Source organism: Phyllostomus hastatus, unplaced genomic scaffold, assembly GCF_019186645.2.
Source record: "Phyllostomus hastatus isolate PE091 unplaced genomic scaffold, TTU_PhHast_1.1 phas_scaffold_501, whole genome shotgun sequence".
Taxonomy (NCBI): domain Eukaryota; kingdom Metazoa; phylum Chordata; class Mammalia; order Chiroptera; family Phyllostomidae; genus Phyllostomus; species Phyllostomus hastatus.
The window spans coordinates 9577125-9596691 of NW_025334033.1; the positions used below are offsets into that span (position 1 = coordinate 9577125).

Below are 19567 nucleotides of genomic sequence, written 5' to 3' on the forward strand. Positions count from 1 at the left end.
AAAAAACAAACTGTCCCAAGAAAGGCAACATCAGTTGCTCTAACTTGTGTCTTTCGGTGACTTTGTGCCTGTAAGGTTGCACCTCCCGATACTCTCAGAAACATGGATCTCTGGGTTCACCTCACATAATTCCGTGCCAGTATTAACTCTGCGCACAACTGTAGTATGATGGTGTAAAGGCCTGAGCCCTGATGTTAGGTGCAAGTGCTGGTACTAGTACTGAATTTGTATCTCTGGTCAGTGGGTGATGGCACACTGTCACACCAGTTCTAAGACAGTTTCCCCACCATCTGCAAAAATCATAGGAAGAGACTGCTCTGTAATTCACAAGGCATCCCACAACTGTAAGGGCCAAAATCTTTATAGTTTTGTGTCTTCTTCACTTTTTTGTACAAAGTGCTAATTTTATAGGCTAAAGCTTGTGTTTAATATAAAACATTGGAAAAAAGCTTTAGTTGCCCCGCCCTGCTGTGGCTCTGTTAGTTGGAGTGTCATCCCTTAAACCATAAGGTCGTGGGTCCATTCCCCGTCAGGGTACTGCGAGTTTGGTCCTGGGTCCAGGGTGCTTACAAGAGGCAACTGGTAGATGTTTCTGATGTTTCCCTCTTGCTCTCTCTCCCCTCCCCTCTCTCTAAAATCACTAAACATGTCCTTGAGCTAGGGTAAAAAAAAAAAAAACTACAGTAGTTAGGTGCTTGGCAGTCTCTGTACAATGCTAAACATAGATACAACAGTGATTTTGTAAAACCCCTGGTACCCATGCCCTATTTAACTCTAGATATTCCACTATGAAGTCACAGAATTTACTTTGCAAGGTCTCTGTAAGCCAATGGTTCTCAAAGTGTGACTGAGTCAGGACAGCAGCAGCAGCATCACCTGGGAACTTGTTAGAAATGTAAATTCTTGGGTTTCACCCTAGACCTATTGAATCAGAAACACTGGTGTAGGGCCCAGCAATCTGCTTTAACACATTCTCCAACTGATTTTCCCCACATGATAAGTAACTATTGTTGTTTGCAGATACAGTAGTTGCTTAATAACAGCTCCTGTATAAAACTATGTTTAGTTCACTGGTGTGGCTCAGTGGACTGAGCACTGGTCCAAGAACCTAAAGGCTGCAGGTTCGATTCCAAGTGAGGGCACAAGCCTGAGCTGCAGGGCAGTGCTAAAGACTGAATGGTTGTGCCCCCGCCAACCCCTGCTAAAGCCAAATTTGTATGTTGAAACCTAATCCCCAGTGTGAGGGTATTTGGAGATGGGCCCACTGGGAAGTGATTAATCACTTCTTTGTGGTTGGAATGGGGCTAGTGCCCTTCTAGAGAGAACTCAGAAAGCTCCTTTGCCCCTTCTGCCATGTGAGAGCTGTCTAGGAACCAGGAAGCAGGCCCTCACCAGAGACCAAATCTACCAGCACCTTGATTTTGGACTTTCCAGCCTCCAGAACTGTAAGAAATAAGTATGTTTATAATAAGCCACCCAGTCTACGGTATCGTTAGAGCAGCCCAAACAGATGAGACAAATAGCTACTGCAATGGGCTGTTTTTGGCCTCTTCATGTCTCAGGACAGCAGTTGATGGAAACAGGGAACTGTAAGAAGAAAAGATGCTCACCTACTTCATTAAGGATACCTGCTCTTCAAGGGGACTGCTGAGAGTGTCCTTCCAGAAGTGAGCGCAACACCAAGAACATTGCCCTGGCCTGGCTCCGCTCCAGAACTAGGATCCACATTTTTGTTGTCTCCCCATGTGGACTGTTTTCACATTCCCCTGGTTCTTCCTCCTACATCTCTCCTGCTTCTCCCCTGGGATAGCCTGACCCTTGATACCACATCTGAAATCAGTCCAAATCAGACTCCCAGAAGAAAAATTTTTATTTCAACGCACAGCTATAGCGTTCATGTACCTTAGCCTGGGTCAGCAGGAGAGAGGAGTCTTGTCCCCAAGAGGGGATAAACAGCTAAGTCATCCTGCATTCCTAGGACTAATCCTCAGAAGGCCCACATTCTGAGCTCCAGGTATCAGGATATAATGGTAGGGCTGACCTGACCCTGCTCCAAAAAACTCAAAACAGCCTGCTTCCAGGAAGAGAAGCCTTCTGCTCCTGTCTCCTGCCCTCCCTTAGGACAGAAAGCACTCCATCTGGCCAGGCATCTGTTGGTGAACTCCAGGAGAACACATCCATCTCTTCAACCATAGCAGCTATACTCGGTCTCCGGTACCCCATTTTGGGGCATCCCTGAGGTCAGTCTCTGGAGGTACTGCTGACGCAGAAGGGGCAACTGGGGATACAGCTCAAAGCCCTCTGGAAGGGTAGAATTAGGAAGCTTATAGTGGAGGAGGTGCTGCCGGAGACCCTGCAGAGAGGGAAGAAACTTTATGAGGTGGGTACTGAGGTCCCGTTGAGATCTCTGTCCCCCAAGACCCACTACTCTCCCACCCTCCAGGATGTGCCTGACCCTACCTCATCTGCCAGCAACCACGTTTTCTGTAGCATGCTCCTGCGGGCAGCCTTCACCTCGTCCTAGAGACAGAAAAGGGAGAGGTGGCTCCGGGCCAAGGGCTGGTACCCCTCGCTGGCCCTCACTTCCTCTCCAGCTGGCCCAAGGGCAGTGCAATTGCAGGCTCCCTTCCTCCCTCTGGAGATGGGGCTGTAACTTACGGAACTCTTTGGGTCCTGGGAGAAGATGAAGCTGTTAATATGAGCCACAGTCACAGCATAGAGCACAGGACACCAGTGTGGACGGAGTGCACTGGTCACCAGGGCCCGGAAGTAGAGCTGGAGGAGGGCCAGGTTGTCTTCAGGAGGCTCTGTGTAGCATTCCAGGGACACAGGCAACTGTGACAGGGGAGACGAGATGTGCTGCGGATTCAATGGTCACCACTGGACAGTGGGGTTATGGAGGACTGTGATAATGTTCTTTTTAATTCTCAAAAAAAGTTTAGTGTTTTTTATATAAAGTATACATTTGTATTTTATATGTATATTAAAATATTTCTATTTTAAGTTTACCAGAATGTTATAAAAACAGTAGCTCCTTACAACTTATAAACTCCTTAGCCTGATATTTGAAGCCGTTTAAGACTTTATTAGCCTTGTTTCCAAGAAGTTCCCAAGCTGAAATGTACTCCAGACTCCTCCCTCTTCCCAAGCCGTCATACTCCTCTCTGCCTCGGCACTTTTGCTTATGCTGTTCCACTAGGTACATTCCTGGTCAATGCCTGGTCATTTCCCACTTCTTTCATAAAGCCTTCCCCTTATGGGAAGTCAACTTTCCCTTCTCTGACTCCTCACTTAACACCTAAAATCTAAATAATTTAAAAGTATCCTGGGATTTTAGTAGATCTCTTATCTGGATCACAGCACCTCACGAACAAGAGCCTGTAACCTGAACATCTACTATATGCCAGGTAACCTTTTCATGGATCCATTTAATCTCCTCAAAGCCTCCAAGGGGTAAAACAAAGAGCTGGAGGCACCCCAAAGCTCCCCACTGCTCACGACTGCCCCTGAGGCCCAGTACAGGATGCCCGTGATGGGCTCTGCTGGGTGAGAAAGTACCTGGGTCAGAGGCAGGCCCAGAGCTCGCAAGGCTCCCACGTGCTCCCCAAAGAGGGCGAGGCGCAAGCTGACGCTGAACCGACGCTGCAGGGGAAAGAGTACCACAGCCCCAAAGAGGTGGTCCCCAAAAGAAACAGCCTCAAAATGCTCCAGGAAGTTGGCATACAGGTCAGGGAAAGATGCCAGGCCAGGAAGTGGGCAATCCAGGTTGAGTTTTTGTAGGACTTCAGGCTGGCAGAGCCGGGCCAGGAGGGCTGCCACCAGACCCTGTATCGGGGTCTCCCGGAACAGTTCGCTGTCCACCAGGAACACACACATGAGCCGTGCCAGGCGGGCAGCAGGGGGCACAGCCCAGAGGGCCTGGGGGCGCCAGCTCTCCAGGACTAGCACCCACTGCAGGGCCCGCATGGCTATGCCCACAGCATCAGCAGTGGGGACCCCTGAGGGGGCGTCTGAGGCCTGGTGGTAGAGGTGAACCAGTGGCAAGAAAGGCCAGTCGGTGGGCAGCAAAGGCTCCTTAGGCAAGGGGAGCAGCAGAGCTGGGATTCGCTGTAGCTCCCCTCGGTACAAGGCCTGAGAGGCTTTTAGGCTGGGCTGGGCCAGTGAGCAGTGGGTCAGGTAGCAGCTGCGAATGCTGGGGAGGTCCTGGCAGGCCTGGGCCAGCAGAACCCCTCGCCCACACCCAGGGTCCTTGCTGCTCCCTAAGGATAGCTGGTCAGAGAAGTCTGCTGCTTCTGGGCCTCCTGCTGCTCTTTCCCTGTAACAGAACCCGAAAGCCACAAATAAGGGCTGGAACCACAGCACCCAGAAGTCCATGCCAGCCTTCCAGGGCTTCCCAGAGGTCCTAGGTGCTGCCAGTTCCCCTAATAACTTTCCATGTAGTATGTGTGACAGTTAAGAGGGTAGACACTAGAGTCAGCTGCCTGGATGCAAGCTTATAGAACTTCTCTGTACCTGTTTCCTCACAGTAAAATGGCTAAACAGTAAATCCACTTATCAGGGTGATCACTTTGCAAGGTATGTAATGTCTAATCAGTATGTTGTACACCTGAAAGTAATATAATATTGTATGTCAACTGTAGTTGGAAAATAAAAAATTTTAAACAGCAATACCTATGTCATGGTACAGGTAAAATGCAGTCAAGTACTTAAGGGAACACCAGACACAGAGTAAGCACTCTGTAACTGTTGGCTGCTGCCCATGTACAGCTAGTTCATATACTACTATACAGTCACAACAAAGTCTCATAATAATTCTCCAGTGTGTTTATTCTCAACTCCATCTTACTAATGAGGAAAGGGAGGCTCAGGCAGGTTAAACGTAATTCATGGAAGAAAGAGAATTAATTAAGCCCAGGTCTCCTAGCTCCAAAGTTAGGGGTGCTCTGTCAACAAACAACCACAGCCCCCCCTCAAAGGGCTGAGGTGATGCCACCAAACCTGGACTTACGGGAGAAACTCCAGCCGGAATACACAGCTCAGCAGTAGCTCATGCGCAAGGTGCTCGCTTCCGGGCAGCAGCCGGCTCAGCAAAGCCAAGGCCACGCCATGATGGAGGGCAGCACTGGTGGCTGGCACTGGCTGGAGTGTTGCCTGTGGACAGAAGGCGGAGGGCCAAGGGGTTGAGAGGGGACAAAGCAAAGAGAAGTGAGGACGAGGACATAAGCAAAGAGGGTGTGTGCTAAAGGGCACGTGTGGAGGAAAGCAGGAATGGCATAGCCTGCCAGTAGCAGCACAGGTTCCAGAGAAGCAGGAGGGCAATAATGTGGGGAGGAGGGAGGAGATTGAGGTATGGGGGTTGGAGACACCCACCACTCTCTGAGCCAGGACGAGTGCCAGATACTGCAGGTGGTACTCATGGCGTAGGGCCCACACTGAGAAGGCTGTGAGGGGCGGGGCAGCCCCAGGAGCCAAACACTGGAGGAAGTAGTTCTGGAGTCCTGGGGCAGCCAATACTGTAGCCAGCTGAGGAAAAGCAAGCTTGTTCAGATGTAGAAGGCAACTCTGATCCTTTCTGGGGTACCCAGGTGGCTGCTACCTCCCCAACCTAACTCAGAAAAATGGGTGCTGGAAGAAGCCTCTTTTTTCCAAGGGGCGCCCTCCCCACTTTCTTTCTGACTCCTGCCATATTGGCCCCCTGCCTGGAACCTAACCAGGAGCCTAGGGCTCACCTGGCCACATAGCCCCTTGTGGATCCGGGCCAGGGTGTTGAAAAGACAGAGGAGGGAAGTGAGGACCGGGAAGGGTGAGGCTGAACCAGCAAGACTGAGAGGGGGGCAACCTCCCGTGCAGCCCAGTGACACGAGGCTGCGGAGAGCTTCGGGGGCTGGAGCACAGGACTGTGGGTTGCAGAGGAGAGAGCAGCGCCTGCAGGCAGAATGAAGAAGTTGAGGGGCTCTAGCCTGATGTGTGCCAGGCTGGGAGAGGCAGGGGCTTGGCTGTGCAGACAGTGCCCACCTTCCTTAGAGCCTCCAACTGATGCCCGCTCAGGAGTCAGATTTCCTTCTGGCTCAGGGCTTCCACCCGGAATGGACCAGGGAGCTAGATTCTGGAACCCCACAGGAGAAGAACTGCCTCTGCCACAAGTACACCCACAGTACCTACCTGAGGGAATCCCACAGGCTGCCCAGAGCGGGCTGGCTCAGCAGGGGCAGCAGCAGCTCCTCTGACAGGCGCTCTGTGTCCTGAAGCCAATCCTCTGGGCACAAGTCCGGCTGGAAAACCAAGGGGCTCACTGAGCTGATGGTCTAGGACTCCCATTCTCTTAACCATGTGTACCCAGGCCAAGCCTGTAATGCCAAGAGCTCAAAAGGGTCAGTATTTGGAGGTTCCTGCCTTCTGACCCTTGTGGAGAGAGAGAAAACCCTGAGGTTGCTCTGGCACTTGAGGTCTAGGGGGCCTGGGAGAGCATAAAGGCTCCGTGGAGGCTGAGCTTTGGGGTTCTTGGACTCTTTGGAAGCTCCACTGGGTATGGAGGTGGAAAGAGGACGAAAGGTAGGAAGGGAATGGTGGAGAGTAGAAGGGGAATGGGGAGACAGGAGTGGAGAGATGAAAACAGAGAAAGAAGGAGTGTTAAGGTGAAAGCAGGGCCTCCTGGGCACAGGGCAAGGCAGGAGGGCGACACTCACCTGCCGGCTCCAGGCCTGGTAGTAGGCATCCAGGAAGAGGAGGCAGGCAGTGGGCACCGGGCCCAGAGCACTCCACATCTCAGGTCTGGGCAGCAGCTTTAAGGTCTGTCTTAGACATGGCTCCACAAGAGGTTGGAGCCCAGACACCTGTGCCCAAGTGACCAAGGAAGGGGTGTCCAACAGACTGGCCTTAGCAGAGTCACTACAGGAAAGCCAAAAGGGGCCACAGTGAATCTCTGGCTGCCCTGACTCCCCTCGAAGCTCTAGCCACCCTCTCCCTAGGGAGGAGCTCTCCTGCTTCTCTCAGAGCTCCTGGTGGGAAGTCCCTGATGGCACCTCAGGGCTATTGCCTACCTGCTGGGTTTGCAGGTAGTGCTGCTGGCTGCCAGGGTCAGCTGGGTGAGGACAGTGAGCAATGAGGCTATCCGTTGCATGGACAGGGGCTGAGGGAGGTGGACGCTGAGCTCCTTTGGCATAACCTGCAGGGCCCCGATCAGCACTGGGTATAGCTCCCTGGGGAGAACAATGACTGCCTTTGAGTGCAGAAGAGAGATAGAGACGTAAGATGCAAGGCAAGGCCTGCCCAGGGATCTGCAGTCTAGTTAAAGAGGATCAGAAGGCAGAGGTCCCAGGCTGGGTACTCCTGGTCAGCTTCAAGGGGGAAGGAAGGTTGGGGGCCAAAGGGAAGGAGGTGGCCCTTCAGGCTTCCCCCCAAAAGGGAATTTAAATCTGATTTATACCAACGCTGTTGTACACAGAATGTAAACAATATTCTATGGATGGCACAGACTTCGTTCCCCTCTCCCCTAGCTGGTCATTATTCCCAGAATCCCCTCTTCCTCATTTTCAGCCTCCCTCCAAGCTTGAAACCTTAAGCAAGGCTGAGTTATCAGTTTAGGCAAGGGTGCAGAACTGGAGGGGTCTCCCAAGGAGCCTACCCCTTGTTTTTCCTCACCTGTAAAGGTCACCGCCCTGGCCATAGGAGGCTGCTACAGCCCACAGACGGAAGGCCTCAGTATTCAGCATCTCAGCTTCCTCTGGGGGCAAGGTCAGTTCCTGGGGAGCCTCAGCTATGAAGCGGCACAGGCAGCTCCGGAGATCAAAGCTACTCAACTGAGAGTGGACAGAGTCTGGGGATCAGGATCAGAGCTGGGGATAAGGGTACCCAGTAGCCTCAGGTTCTTTCATTATGGAGACTGGCTCAACTGAGCCCTGTTCAGAGCCCTCTGGGGCCACAGGGTCATAGCTCTGGGCCAGGGTGAAACTACCTCTTCTGTCTCTCTCTCCCACCCTGCCCTCTCCTCTCCTTTTTAGCAAGCACTTGCTTGGCACCTTTTCAAAGGCTACTTGGCTGTGGGTGATGTGTGCCTTCTGTATGTGGCTCCTCTGGGCTGGGAGCCTACCCTTCACGTAATGAGAACACAGGAGATCTAGAGAGTATAATAAGCTCCGGGTGACTAGGCTCCTGACTGGTGGTTTTTGTTGTATTTCTGAGCAACAGAATGAGACGATGAGGAAGATGGAATGAGCAGGGCCCAAGTCCAGGGACCATGCTTAGCCCCCAGCCCCACCCCTGCCCTGTGTCCTGCTCACCAGCCGGGCAGCAATATTTCTACCAGCTGAGGCCAGGACACGAAGCAGCTTCATAGCAGCTGCACAGGGTACTTTGTGTAGACTGGGGGTAGGCCCTATCCCGATGGGGGACCAGCTGGTGGGCAGGAACTCTCGAACCACAGTCTCAATCAGCCGAGGGCACTCTAGGACCTGTGGGGGGCAGGAGAAAAGGGAGGTAGGGAGGCTGAGGGTCAAGACCAGGCCCACCTACGTTCTTTGCCCATTCCCTGTCTCTTTCTCACCCTTGTGGCTGACTCCAAAGAATGCCGGGCCAGACGGATGAGCACGGCCAGGATGTCAAGGACCACAGAAGGTCCTGGGCAGGTGACCTCTAGCACATAGCGCAGCCGAGGCAGCAGGTTGGTGGCCAACAGCCCCTGGAGGTTAGAGAGATAAATGCACTGCCAAATGCAGCTGGGCCCAGGCCTTGATGACTCCTCTTGCCTACCATGAGCATGCCCTGGAGGTCATGGGACAGACGCAGCTGTCCCAGCATCTTTACCTTGATGACATCGTGTCGGGCCAGGTCAGATGGAGGCCGGTTTCCTTCCTCAGGGCTCTTCTTTTTTGCCTTTTCTCCTGAAGGCTCTTCGTCTTCATCTTCATCCTCCTTGTCCTGCTGGCTGGGCATCAGAGGGAACACCAGAGCTCCATGGTACCAGGAGAAGGTGCTGTCAAGGAGCTCCTTCCAGAGGAAAGAGGATAGGGTAGGAAGAAGAGGGAAAGCCAGGAAGTGGGTACAGGAGTAGTGAGTGGAAGGATCCACTAAGAGAAAGGCAAGGCTCTGGGCTTCAGGGCTTTTAGGAGAAGAGGGGGACGCTTCCATCCCATTCTCTGCTCTGCCTGGCAAAGCCTCCACCATGAAGGCATGCCCAGTAGGAGGAGTAGGGACCCTGAGACCTCAAAGCCCATTCATATCCTGGTTATACCTCATCTCCAGGAACCACTAACAGAGCTCGAAGAGCTCGAACAGCAGCCGCGATGACCCCATCCACTCTATCATCCAGGGAGAAGCGCAGCAGGAAAAGGAAACCAGCATCCAAAAGGAGGTGCAAGACGCTGCCTGCTAGCCGGTCCCCAAACTCACCGGCCTGGGCCTGGGGGGCAGGAGGATAAAACTTTGCAGGAGAAAGTTATATAGTCTTTGTCCTAAACCCTTCATTTGCCTACCCATGACCTTGGGTTGGTCCCGTTCCCAGTCTGACCCATAGATGGTTGGTGTTTGGACTCGTGAGCCAGTGTGAAAAGGGCAGGAGGTAGGAAAGTCTAAGGCTGCCAGGCGAGGAGTGGGGGTGGGCAGCACCCAGCCAGCAGTCCACTCACCCTGCTGATGACCTGGGCCAACACGTGCAGTGCTAGCGCTCTCTGCTGGGACACCTGGCTGCGCGTCAGGTGGAACAGCTCCTGTAGGGAGTACCCTGCTCTCTGGGGCAGGGACAAGGAGTCAGAAAGAGCCAAGATACAGGGCAGTACCCCCCATATGCCAGGCACTGAGTTAGGAGTCAAGGGGAAGACAAAAATAAGTAATAGCTCTTGCCATGCTGCTCTCCGTGGATCCTCAAACTGGTAAAGATATGATTTGCATACAAGTAACCATGACATAAGGAAGACTTGGAGGAACATAGTAATCAGTGTTTAATTTGCAACCAGAGAACAGGAGCAAGAGAGAGAAAGAGAGAAGTGGAAAAGTGATATGGTCTTAGTCGGCGGGTAAAGCTTCTTTGATGGCCTGGCCTAGAGCACAGGGTAAAGGCATTCCCTGGAGCAGGCTTTAGGAACTGAATCCTGGAGGTCCTTAGGCAGAAAGTGTGTGCAGGGAGAGGGCACACAGTGGTACAGCAAGAGTGAAGGAGCCAGAGGCAGACTGTGGAAGGACTGTCTTGTGGGGCTGAGGAGCCAACACCTATTCTTTGAGCAGAGGGGAGCCAGGAAACTTTCTGAGGCAAGGCGAGGCATGGCCCGAGCTGGACCAGAGGGGATCAGTGTGGCAGCCCCATAAGGCATGGGATGGAATGGCTTGGCAGAGTGGAAGACATGGTGACTGAGCAGACAAGAGAGAACAGGGATCTTATGTAGAAAGCATCGGAGAACTGGCAAGTTCTGGCAACTGACTGGAAAGTGAGGGAATGAGGAGAAGATTTCGAGCGAGGAGCCTGAGTGGACAGCGAGACCATGAACTGGATTAGGGCACACAGGAGTCCTAGGCATCTGGCCAGAGGTCCTTTGCTACGTGGTTATTAAAAGCTGCCCAGTCCTCCCTGGGTGCCATGCCTCACCTCTGCCTCCTCTCCATGGTGGTGCAGTCCCAGATGAGTGGGTAGGTCTACGTCGGGAGCCAGTAGCTCTCCCTGAAGACTGAATCGGGCCTGCATCCTCTAATGGGAAGAGAAAGAGGACTATGCGCTGGGGCCAGCAACAATGTCTCCATACCCATTCTTCATCCATAATTCCAGCCTCTTAGGATTTAGGTCCTGATTCTACTCCTTGTTAGAAATGGGCTCCTCTGACCTATGATGCCAGGAGGTGAGCACAAAGAAGAGGTATTTCTCAAGCTTTGGGGGAAGAAAAGGGCCTGAGTTCTGGGGCCAAAAGCCGCAGCCCACTCTCACCCGGCTCCGGCTGAAGGCCAGGGGCCTTCCTTACCTCCTGTGTCTGCTGCCGCCGGAGTGGGGGCAGGTCCTGGGTCCAATGGAGTTTGTCCAGTTCAACAGTGTCCATGTGCAGCCACTCCTTGTTGGGGGCTACAGGCAGTGCCAGAGCTAGGGAGATGGAAGCAGAGTAGTATACCCTAAGGGACTCAGCTCACTGACCCACTGGTGTCCCAGCCATCACCCCATGGCTGCCACGTCCATCTCTACCCAAGGGTCTGGCAGCCTCTGCCTTCAGCTGTGGCTAAATGACACGGCCCAGAAGCTGGACTCCTGGGAACTGGGCGAACATTTTAAATATGGCAGAACACACCCCATTCCTGGGCTCCAGCCCCTATCTGACCCCAAGGGTTTGTTGGGAGGGGAAGGAGGAAGAGGAGAGGTTAAGGACGAGAAGAGAGAGGGAGGAGAGGAGGAAGGGAGGACCACATATATCAGGGAAAACAGTTCTCCACTGCCTAGTACCAACTTCTTAAAAAAGCAGAGAAGTAGGGACAATGAAGAGGGAGCAGCTATACTGCTTCAGGAAGGCAAGATACAAAAACACACACCCACAACATCCAACATCCTCTTCCTTTCTCACCGCAACCCCCACCCAACCTGCTCAGCTGGCCTGGAGCTCATCCAGGGGCAGAAGGGTCCTGGCTCTCATAATTCAATTTCTTCTTTTGTTAATCACTAATAAAATAATCAAATTCCTGGGAAATGAGTGCTCTCACTGGCCTCTATGCTTCAGGTCTGGCATGTTCATAAGACCTGCGTCACTCTTCCCCACCACCCTGGCCCTGCCATCTCTCTCCACTCCCACCCCCACCCCCAGAGCAGGGGCAGAAAACTGGGATGGGTGGAGCCACAGCTGGAAGGGCGAAGATGGTCTGCCAGGGGAGGGGGCCATTCAGCCACCACACACTGCAGATAAAGAATGATTTCAGTACAACAATGAGGATTCATGTTAGGGGCTCAAGGACAGAGAAGATTCTCTTTTCTCAACTACCAGAAGGAATACTCTTCTCTACTTTTATTGACAAAAAGATGTCCCCTCCATCTCCTGCAAACCTGGGACTCCTGGCTCCGGCTCCTCTTCCTGCCTGGCTTCACTGGAAGAAGTCAGCATAACGGGCTCTTTTCCAACAACCTCTATAGAGGGTCCTCCTGGCCTCTGCTCCTCCGTGGCCTTTTCTTCTGCTTGCTCACGGGTGCAGCTGTGAGATCTCAAGAAAGCAACCAAGCTGGGATCTAGAAGAGAGAGGGAGGATCTGGCTTCACCATTCTCACCATGGTGAGGGCAGATCCTCTCTAACCTCCTCTAGACCTGAAACCTGAATACTACCTGCCTACGGATGACAAGCCAAGCCACTTGCCAGCCCTGGCCTGAGCGCCCTGCGCTCTCCTGGAACCTGCCTGCCTGACCATCCTCCATCCTTCAGTCCCCTGGCCCAGGTTTACGCCCATCCCTGTGCTTGGCTCCAGGTCATGGACCCAAAGTAAGTGGCTGTGGGGAAAAAAATGAATAAATGTTGACTAGGGCAAAAGAGAAGGCATTTAGAGGAACAGTCTCTCTCACTTTTAGCTAATTTATTTATGCATAAATCTTCACTAAAAGCCTAATATATGCTGTGTACTATATAGGTGCTAGATATACAGTTTGGAACGAGATGGGCTTGGTGCACAGAAACTAGGAGGGAGGTATAGTATAGTGGAACATCATATAGTGGAGCACACTGCAGCCATACTAGAGAACAGCTATAACACAGCACCTATTACACTAGGATATTACAGTGCCCACAGCAGAGTGGTTAGACCAGGGCCCGAGAGACCACATGGATGTGGGTTTACATTTCATCCATGTTCCTTACCAGCTGGGTGACTTGGGGGAGAATTTCTCAAAATTATGAGCCTCAGTTTTTTCTTTCTTTTTCATAAGTAAATGAGGTTAGTAGAACCTACCTCACAGGACAGTTTGAGGACAGAATGATATAACACATTCAAGAACCCAGCATGATGCCTAGCAATCATGGTAAGCTTTTCTCAATAAGGGACTGGCCCTCCTTAGCTCAGTCTCAGCAGGAAGCCAGGTATTCATACCGAGCTGAGCCAGCAACCTCTGCTGTTCCTGCAGGATCTCCTCAGAAGTCATGGCTTGAAGTCTTGCTACGTTCTCTTCATGGATGGTCTGGGCTTCCTGCTCAGGCTCCTGGCCCCTGAGCCCTTTCCCTGTGACCAGATGGGGCCCCTGGAAGTTGTGGCTGCCCCATGGAAGCTGGTGATACTTCTCCCTGGGTGTGAGGGACTCACAGGTCACAGCACCTGGAAGAAGTGTATAATCAGTTTCATTGCCTCATACCAACTGGGCTTTTTGGCCCTCTTTTCCAGTCCCTTTAGTCCTGGAGACAGCTGGAGGCCCTAGAGCTTTCCTGGGCACAGGGTGGAGACCCCCACCTCCACCCCCTACTCCTTCTTTCCCCTGGATTTATATGAGGAAGTTTCCCTTAGACACACCCTACTTTCCGACTCTTCTCACAGATGTTCAAGCTACTATTTGCCTCCAGGTCATGACCCCAGCTGTCCTGCTGGTAATCTGCATCATTAAAGGAACCATGGCTTCTGTCTTTATTTTACAGTCTCTGCCAGACACTTCTATCCTCTCCCTTGGCCTGCCCTCTTCCTGCACCTAAGACCCAGATACGGACACAAGCCACCCACACTTCATACTCTAAGGGAGGATATGGGACAGCGTCCTCTTTAGATGGCTCAAATGCAATTGATATTTGAGGCAGGGAACAGCACCTGGAAGAAGTATATGATTCAAAGACGACTTTATGATCATGCATCACAAAAAAGCCAAGCCCATGCCTCTTCCACCTCAGCTCACCCTCTGGGGGGTCCACAGTAGACACAACTCCTCTACCTGGTGGGACACTGGCTTCAGACACTCTCCTTGCTGCAATTTCCTGGGCAAAGATGCTTCTCTTACCAGATACTGTTGGCTTCCTCTATGGGGTAAAAAGAAAACAAGGATGACTGATATTCACTTTCCCATTCTCTTCTCAACCTCTTTATACCAAAGTCACTGGAACAAGGACATAAAAGGGAATTGCTTAATCTCGAAGGATCACAACCCTAGTGTTCAGAAAAAGAAGAATATTATAGGAGCAGAGGTCTTAAAGTCTGACAGACCTGGGTTGGATTTCTGACTCTTCTTATCTATTAGATATGTAGTGTTGGTCAAGTTATTTATCTTTTGGAGGAGGTCTCAGTTTCCTCACTTGAAAAAATGGGGATAATGTTACCCACCTTACATGGTTATTATGAGGATTAAATGAAGTAATGCATATAAAGTGCTTAGTATGGTGCCACTTTAACAACAGAGTTATTTATCATTATTAAGATTAACAATCTGGCTCTGGCAAGGTAGTTCAGTTGGTTAGAGCATCATCCTGATACACCAAGGTTGTGGGTTTGATCCCCAGTATAGGCACATACAAGAATCAACCGATGAATGCATCAGTAAGTAGAACAACAAAAAAGTCTGTTTTATTCTCTCTCTCCCCTTTCCTTTCCCTCTCTGAATCAATAAATAATTTTTTTTAAATTATCAATCTGGGAAGGATGCACTATGAGACTATGAGGCTCACCTGACTGAACCCTAAAGCACCATCTAAGGTTACTCCTGCCTACCTGTCTCCCCTGTGAGCGATGGAATACAGGGGGGAATGCAACACCACTGGGCACAGGCAAATTCACAGCCACTGAACTTGTATCTCGTTCCTGCAGCAACAGAGCACAAAGGAGTGATAAAATTGAGATTTCCCCAGGCTGGAGTCTATCCCAGCAGTCCCAGTTCTGTATAATTAGAACCTCACTCTAGGAAGTAATACACCCACCTTGCTTTTTAGGGCACAGTGATTCTACATTTGATCTTAGCCAAAAGGCCAAGAAGTGATGGGGGACAGTGATTCTAAACCAGCCCCCAACCTGACTGTAGGTCCCACCCTTCTAAATCATCCTTTACTCATAAGGCCCACCACCCCCACCCAATGTCGATGCTGCCCTAGGATGCCTTGTCCCACTCAGCCAGGGTAAGACGCACAATAATCTTAGTCAAGACAGCAGTGATGTGCTGATCATGCCTGTTCAGCCTCTCCTCAGCGTCCTCGTTGTCAGCCAGGGAATGGCCAGGGCTAGGCTTGGCTCTTTTAGGGGGGGCAGGAACCAAAGCTGGGGGCAAATCTGGGAGACCTGGGAGAAAGAAAAAACAACCCAGATGGTAGGATGTTCATATATTCCCAGGAAGAGTCTGAGGGCTAGGGGAAAGCCAAAGAAAGTCAGCTGCTGGGGGGCCCTGGCTCAAGCTGTGTCACCTTAGGCAAAATCTTTACCTCTTCGAGCCTCGGTTTCTTTCTATGTAAAATGGGGTTGCAGCAACAGTGGCTATGCAGTGTATGAAATAATAATGGGTAGAATCCAGCCACAACAGAAAAAGGAAGGAGATGCTCAGGCAGTACCCTCTCCTTCTCAGCCTCACACCCACAGCCACTCACTGTCCAGCATCACTGTATCCCGATGATCCTGCAGCAGAGGCTGGTCCAGGTTAGCATTGGCACTTCTCCTACTTCCTTTCTTCACCAATTGTACTGCTGGGGCTGCACCAGCTGCGAGAAACTGACTCTGGAATCGGAGCAGGTCCACTTCAGACTCCCCTGGCTTTGGTCTCGACAACATCTTGACACTCCAAGAGCCTCCCCAGTGCAGCTCTTTCCAGCACTGTTTCGGTGTAGGGACTCCCTCTCATTCACTCCTAAAAGCAATAAAGATGGGCCTTCTTTAAGTGAACCCTGGTTCTTTCTTGTTGTGCATCAAAGAAGGCGTTTTTCCTTGCCAACTCATTCCTCCTCATTTATGCCTTCTTGCCATTCTCTCCCTATTTAGCCCTGCCTTATGCCGTCAGCCTAGCAACAATATTTATTGCCAACTTAAGCTGATTACAACCTGTGGATAACAAAGTCTCGAGGAACTAAGGAAAATGTTACCAGGACCCAGAAGGGGAGTGCAGATTCTGTATCAAACTGGCAAGAAGATGCCTGGCCTAAAAGTACTGAATTAATAAACCACTTCGAGATGTAAAGAACCGATATATAAAAATCACTTCTAGTTTTATACACTGTCAAAGAACGATAAGAAAATTAAGAAAATAATTCCACTTACAATAGCATCAAAAAGAATAAGATATTTAAGAATAAATCCCACCGAGGACGTAGAAGTCTTGTACACTGTGGGGCCCCACAACTCCGCGTAGGGCTCTATGGTCGCGCGTGCTCTCGGACCACCCGTGTCAGCAAAGAGAAATCACGTAGTTTCAGCCTACGCTGCCGGCCGATGTAGAGAGGGCCGTGACCGGAATCTCCACACCGAAGTGGCCTCAGCCGCTCCTGTGCAGTCCAAACACATTCCCGCAGGCTCTGACAAAGGAACTGAATACTCTGCAACAGAGCCCTCCACGGAGATCCCCTGAAGTCCGTCTCTCCAGACCAATGAGCCACTTACTCGCTGTTCCACCGCCTGGGGGCCGCCATCTTGCCCCGCACTGGGCTCGTTTCCGCCACCTCCAGATTTGAGCTTCCGCCCCGCAGACGGGCTCCGCCTCTTTGGGCCTGGCTCCACCCGCTCCGGGGTGTGTGGGCTCAGCTTTAGGGAACACCTGAGCGGTAAAGTACTCGGCTTGCAGTGTACCCGCCACGTGAGTTTTGTGCTGACATACCACATCCTTCAGTGTACAGTAGGCACGGGTCCTTCTTCACATACAACACCCGCGACAGAGGCAAAGCGCGGACATTCTCACTAGCGCGGATAACCCAAGCTGCAGGGATGGTGTGCTGAGAAGAGAGAGGACAGAAGCCTCACTGCCCTCAAGGCGATCCCCTTCGTGAGCATTCTGCCTTTGATAGCCAGTGTCCATTATTGGAAATTTTCCTTCTACGCCCAAAGTGTTTCTCTTAAGGCCTAGCTGGAGTCAACTGTAAAACCTTGGCTAACCTGGCTACTCACTGAACTTCTCTTGGAACCTTGTGTGGCATGTTGGGAACTATCACTAGTTACCTTTTCGCAAGCATATGTTTTGTACCCTTCCATAGACTGTGAGTTCCTTGGGGGCATCCGGCCTTCTTTTTTGCGTCCGTAACGCTCAGCACCCACCGCATTGCCTTGCACATAGGACCTTAGTCAATCATTGCCATCTTAGGGCAGCCAATAATTATGAGTCCAGTGGTACTTAAACTTGAGCAGGCACCAATCACCTGGAGGGCTTGTTAAGACGGATTGCTGGTCCTTGCTGGTGTGCTCAGTTGGTTAGAGCGTGGTTCAGTGACCAGGGAGGGAGGGCGGGTCTCAGCTTAAATTCTGATGGGGCAAGTGCCTGAGTTGTGGATTCCTCTTCTTCAGGCACGTAGAATATTTGTCACGTCGATGTTTCTCTCCCTCTCTCCCGCCCTCCTCTCCCTTCCTTACCCTCTCTCTAAAATCAATAACCATGAACTCGGGTGAGGATTAAAAAACAAACAAACAAAAAACAGATTGCTGGACCTCATCCTCAGAGTTTCTGATTCAGTAGGTCTGGAACAGGACCTGAGAATTTGCACTCCAGCGAGTTTTAGAACCCTTTTTTGGTTCTGAGAGATCTCAACTGCAGCAGTAAATTTCATCTACTGGGATTTGGCCAAACTCAGAGTCCAAAATAGTACTGGACCTGGTCACAAGTTATGAGAAACGAGGGAGGGGAACTGGAGCCAAAAATGTAGGAAGAATGATAGTAGAAAATCGTTGTTTGAACCACTAATGATATAATCACTCCAGGCAATGTTCATTAATGGCTGATAAAACTATTAAATGAAAGGTCAATTAGGTTTTTATATGGATAGATCAGGTTACCAACTCGTGAATCTACTGATGAATCTTTTTTAAAAAAGATTTTAGCCCTGGCTGGTGTGGCTCAGTGGATTTAACGTTGACCTGTGGACCAAAGGGTCACCAGTTTGATTTCCAGTCCCGGTACATGCCTGGGTTGTGGGCCAGGCTCCCCTATGTGGGGCATGCGAGAGGCAACCACACATTGATATTTCACTCCCTCTCTTTCTCCCTCCCTTCCCCACTCTCTAAGAAGATTTTATTTATTTACTCTTAGAGAGAGGGGAAGGGAGGGAGAAAGGGAGGGAGAGAAACATCAATATGTAGTTGAATGGGGGAGTCTAGTCCACAACCTAGCCATGTACCCAGACTGGGAATTGAACCAGCGCCCATTCCACTGAGCCACACCAGCCAGGACTGAATCTACTGATGAATCTTAACATCACTGAAAAGGGGATCACTGGACATAATATGCTTCATGATGTGATACAGTTGTAAATACAAAACACTTCTTCAGAAGGCTACATGACAAAAATTGAATCTAGCCAAGCATCTAGATCTAGCTATCAAACTTCAGGAAATATGGGCAGGAGAGGAATGTGTTAAATGATAGCACAAAGATACAATTAAACAAATCCAGATTGTGGGAAGTTCTCTCTCTCTCTCTTTTTAAGATTTTGTTTATTTTATTTTTAGAAAAAGGGGAAGGAAGGGAGAAAAACATTCATTAGTTGCCCCTTGCTCACCCCCAGGCATGTGTCCTGGCCTAGAATCAAACTGCAATCTTTCAATTCTCAGGCCAGTGCTTGATCCACTGAACTATACCTGTCAGGGTCAGATTGTGGAAAACTATTCAAATTTCTTCTATACATTTCATATCCAAGTGAGAAAGAGATTATCTATTAAATATATGGTCCTTGTTTGTATACTGATTCAAATAAACCTACTGTAAAAATTTTTTGAGACTGCTGGGAAAAACTAAATACAAACTGAGTGCAATATGATATTAAGCATTTGTTAAAAATTTATTGGGTATGGATGTGTTTTTTAAAATAACTTTATTTTAGAATAGTTTTAGATTTACAGAAAAATTGCAAAGATAGTTTCCATTTATCCTACACATAAGTTACCCTGCTATTAATGTCTAACATTAATATGGTACTTTTTTTTCAGCATTAATGAACCAATATTGACATATATTACTAACTAAAGCCCACACTTTATTCAGATATTGTCAACTTTTCCTAATGTCCTTTTTCTGTTTCCCCAACCACATTATTTAGTTGTCAGTCTCCTTAGGCTCCTCTCAGCTGTGACAGTTTTGTGGACTTTGGTTTTTGATGACTTGGACAGTTTAAAGTAGTACTGATATTTTTAGAATGTCCCTCATTTGGGTTTTTTCTGATGTTTTTCTCATTATTAGATTGGGCTTATGGGCTTTTAAAAAATATTTTGTTTATTTATTTTTAGAGAGATGGGAAGGAGAGTGAAAGAGTGGGAAACATCAAGTGGTTGCATCTCGCACGCCCCCTGCTGGGGACCTGGCCTGCAACCCAGGCATGTGCCCTGACTGGGAATCAAACCAGTGGACCTTTTGGTTTGCATGCTGATGCTCAATCCACTGAGCCACACCTGCTGGGGCAAGACTGGGTTATGGGTTTTGGGGAGGAAGACCACAGAGCTAAAATGCCATTTTACAAGGGTAGCTACTATCAACAT

At 50.2% G+C, this 19567-nt stretch overlaps 1 protein-coding gene across 3 annotated transcripts; it reads right to left on the reverse strand.

The window, feature by feature from the left end:
- Positions 1–1852: 1852 nt before the first annotated feature.
- Positions 1853–16527, reverse strand: RPAP1 (RNA polymerase II associated protein 1). Of its 3 annotated transcripts, none has more exons than XM_045823471.1 (25): positions 16196–16527; positions 15490–15746; positions 15039–15187; positions 14627–14716; positions 13857–13941; positions 13034–13255; positions 12005–12184; positions 10944–11059; positions 10577–10675; positions 9624–9725; positions 9230–9397; positions 8803–8985; positions 8543–8677; positions 8280–8450; positions 7642–7799; positions 7041–7199; positions 6687–6888; positions 6163–6272; positions 5730–5925; positions 5371–5523; positions 5009–5151; positions 3559–4315; positions 2659–2835; positions 2461–2520; positions 1853–2353 (listed from the first exon to the last, which is right to left on the reverse strand). In XM_045823471.1, exons 2-25 carry the CDS (start codon positions 15668–15670, stop codon positions 2186–2188), a joined length of 4164 nt encoding a protein of 1387 aa, XP_045679427.1. In that variant the 5' UTR covers positions 15671–15746; positions 16196–16527; the 3' UTR covers positions 1853–2185. The 3 variants fall into 3 exon arrangements, with proteins under 3 accessions (XP_045679427.1, XP_045679425.1, XP_045679426.1); XM_045823469.1 differs by having other exon boundaries at positions 13821–13941; XM_045823470.1 differs by having other exon boundaries at positions 13821–13941; positions 16154–16527.
- Positions 16528–19567: the final 3040 nt, after the last annotated feature.

Coding starts and splice junctions, on each gene's coding strand:
- RPAP1 (XM_045823469.1), bottom strand. CDS start 15,670: ATGTTGTCGAGACCAAAGCCAGGGGAGTCTGAAGTGGACCTGCTCCGA. Junction 15,188..15,489: donor GGATACAGTGATGCTGGACA/GTGAGTGGCTGT, acceptor TCTTTCTCCCAG/GTCTCCCAGATTTGCCCCCA. Junction 9,726..10,576: donor ACCATGGAGAGGAGGCAGAG/GTGAGGCATGGC, acceptor TCCCTGCCCCAG/AGAGCAGGGTACTCCCTACA.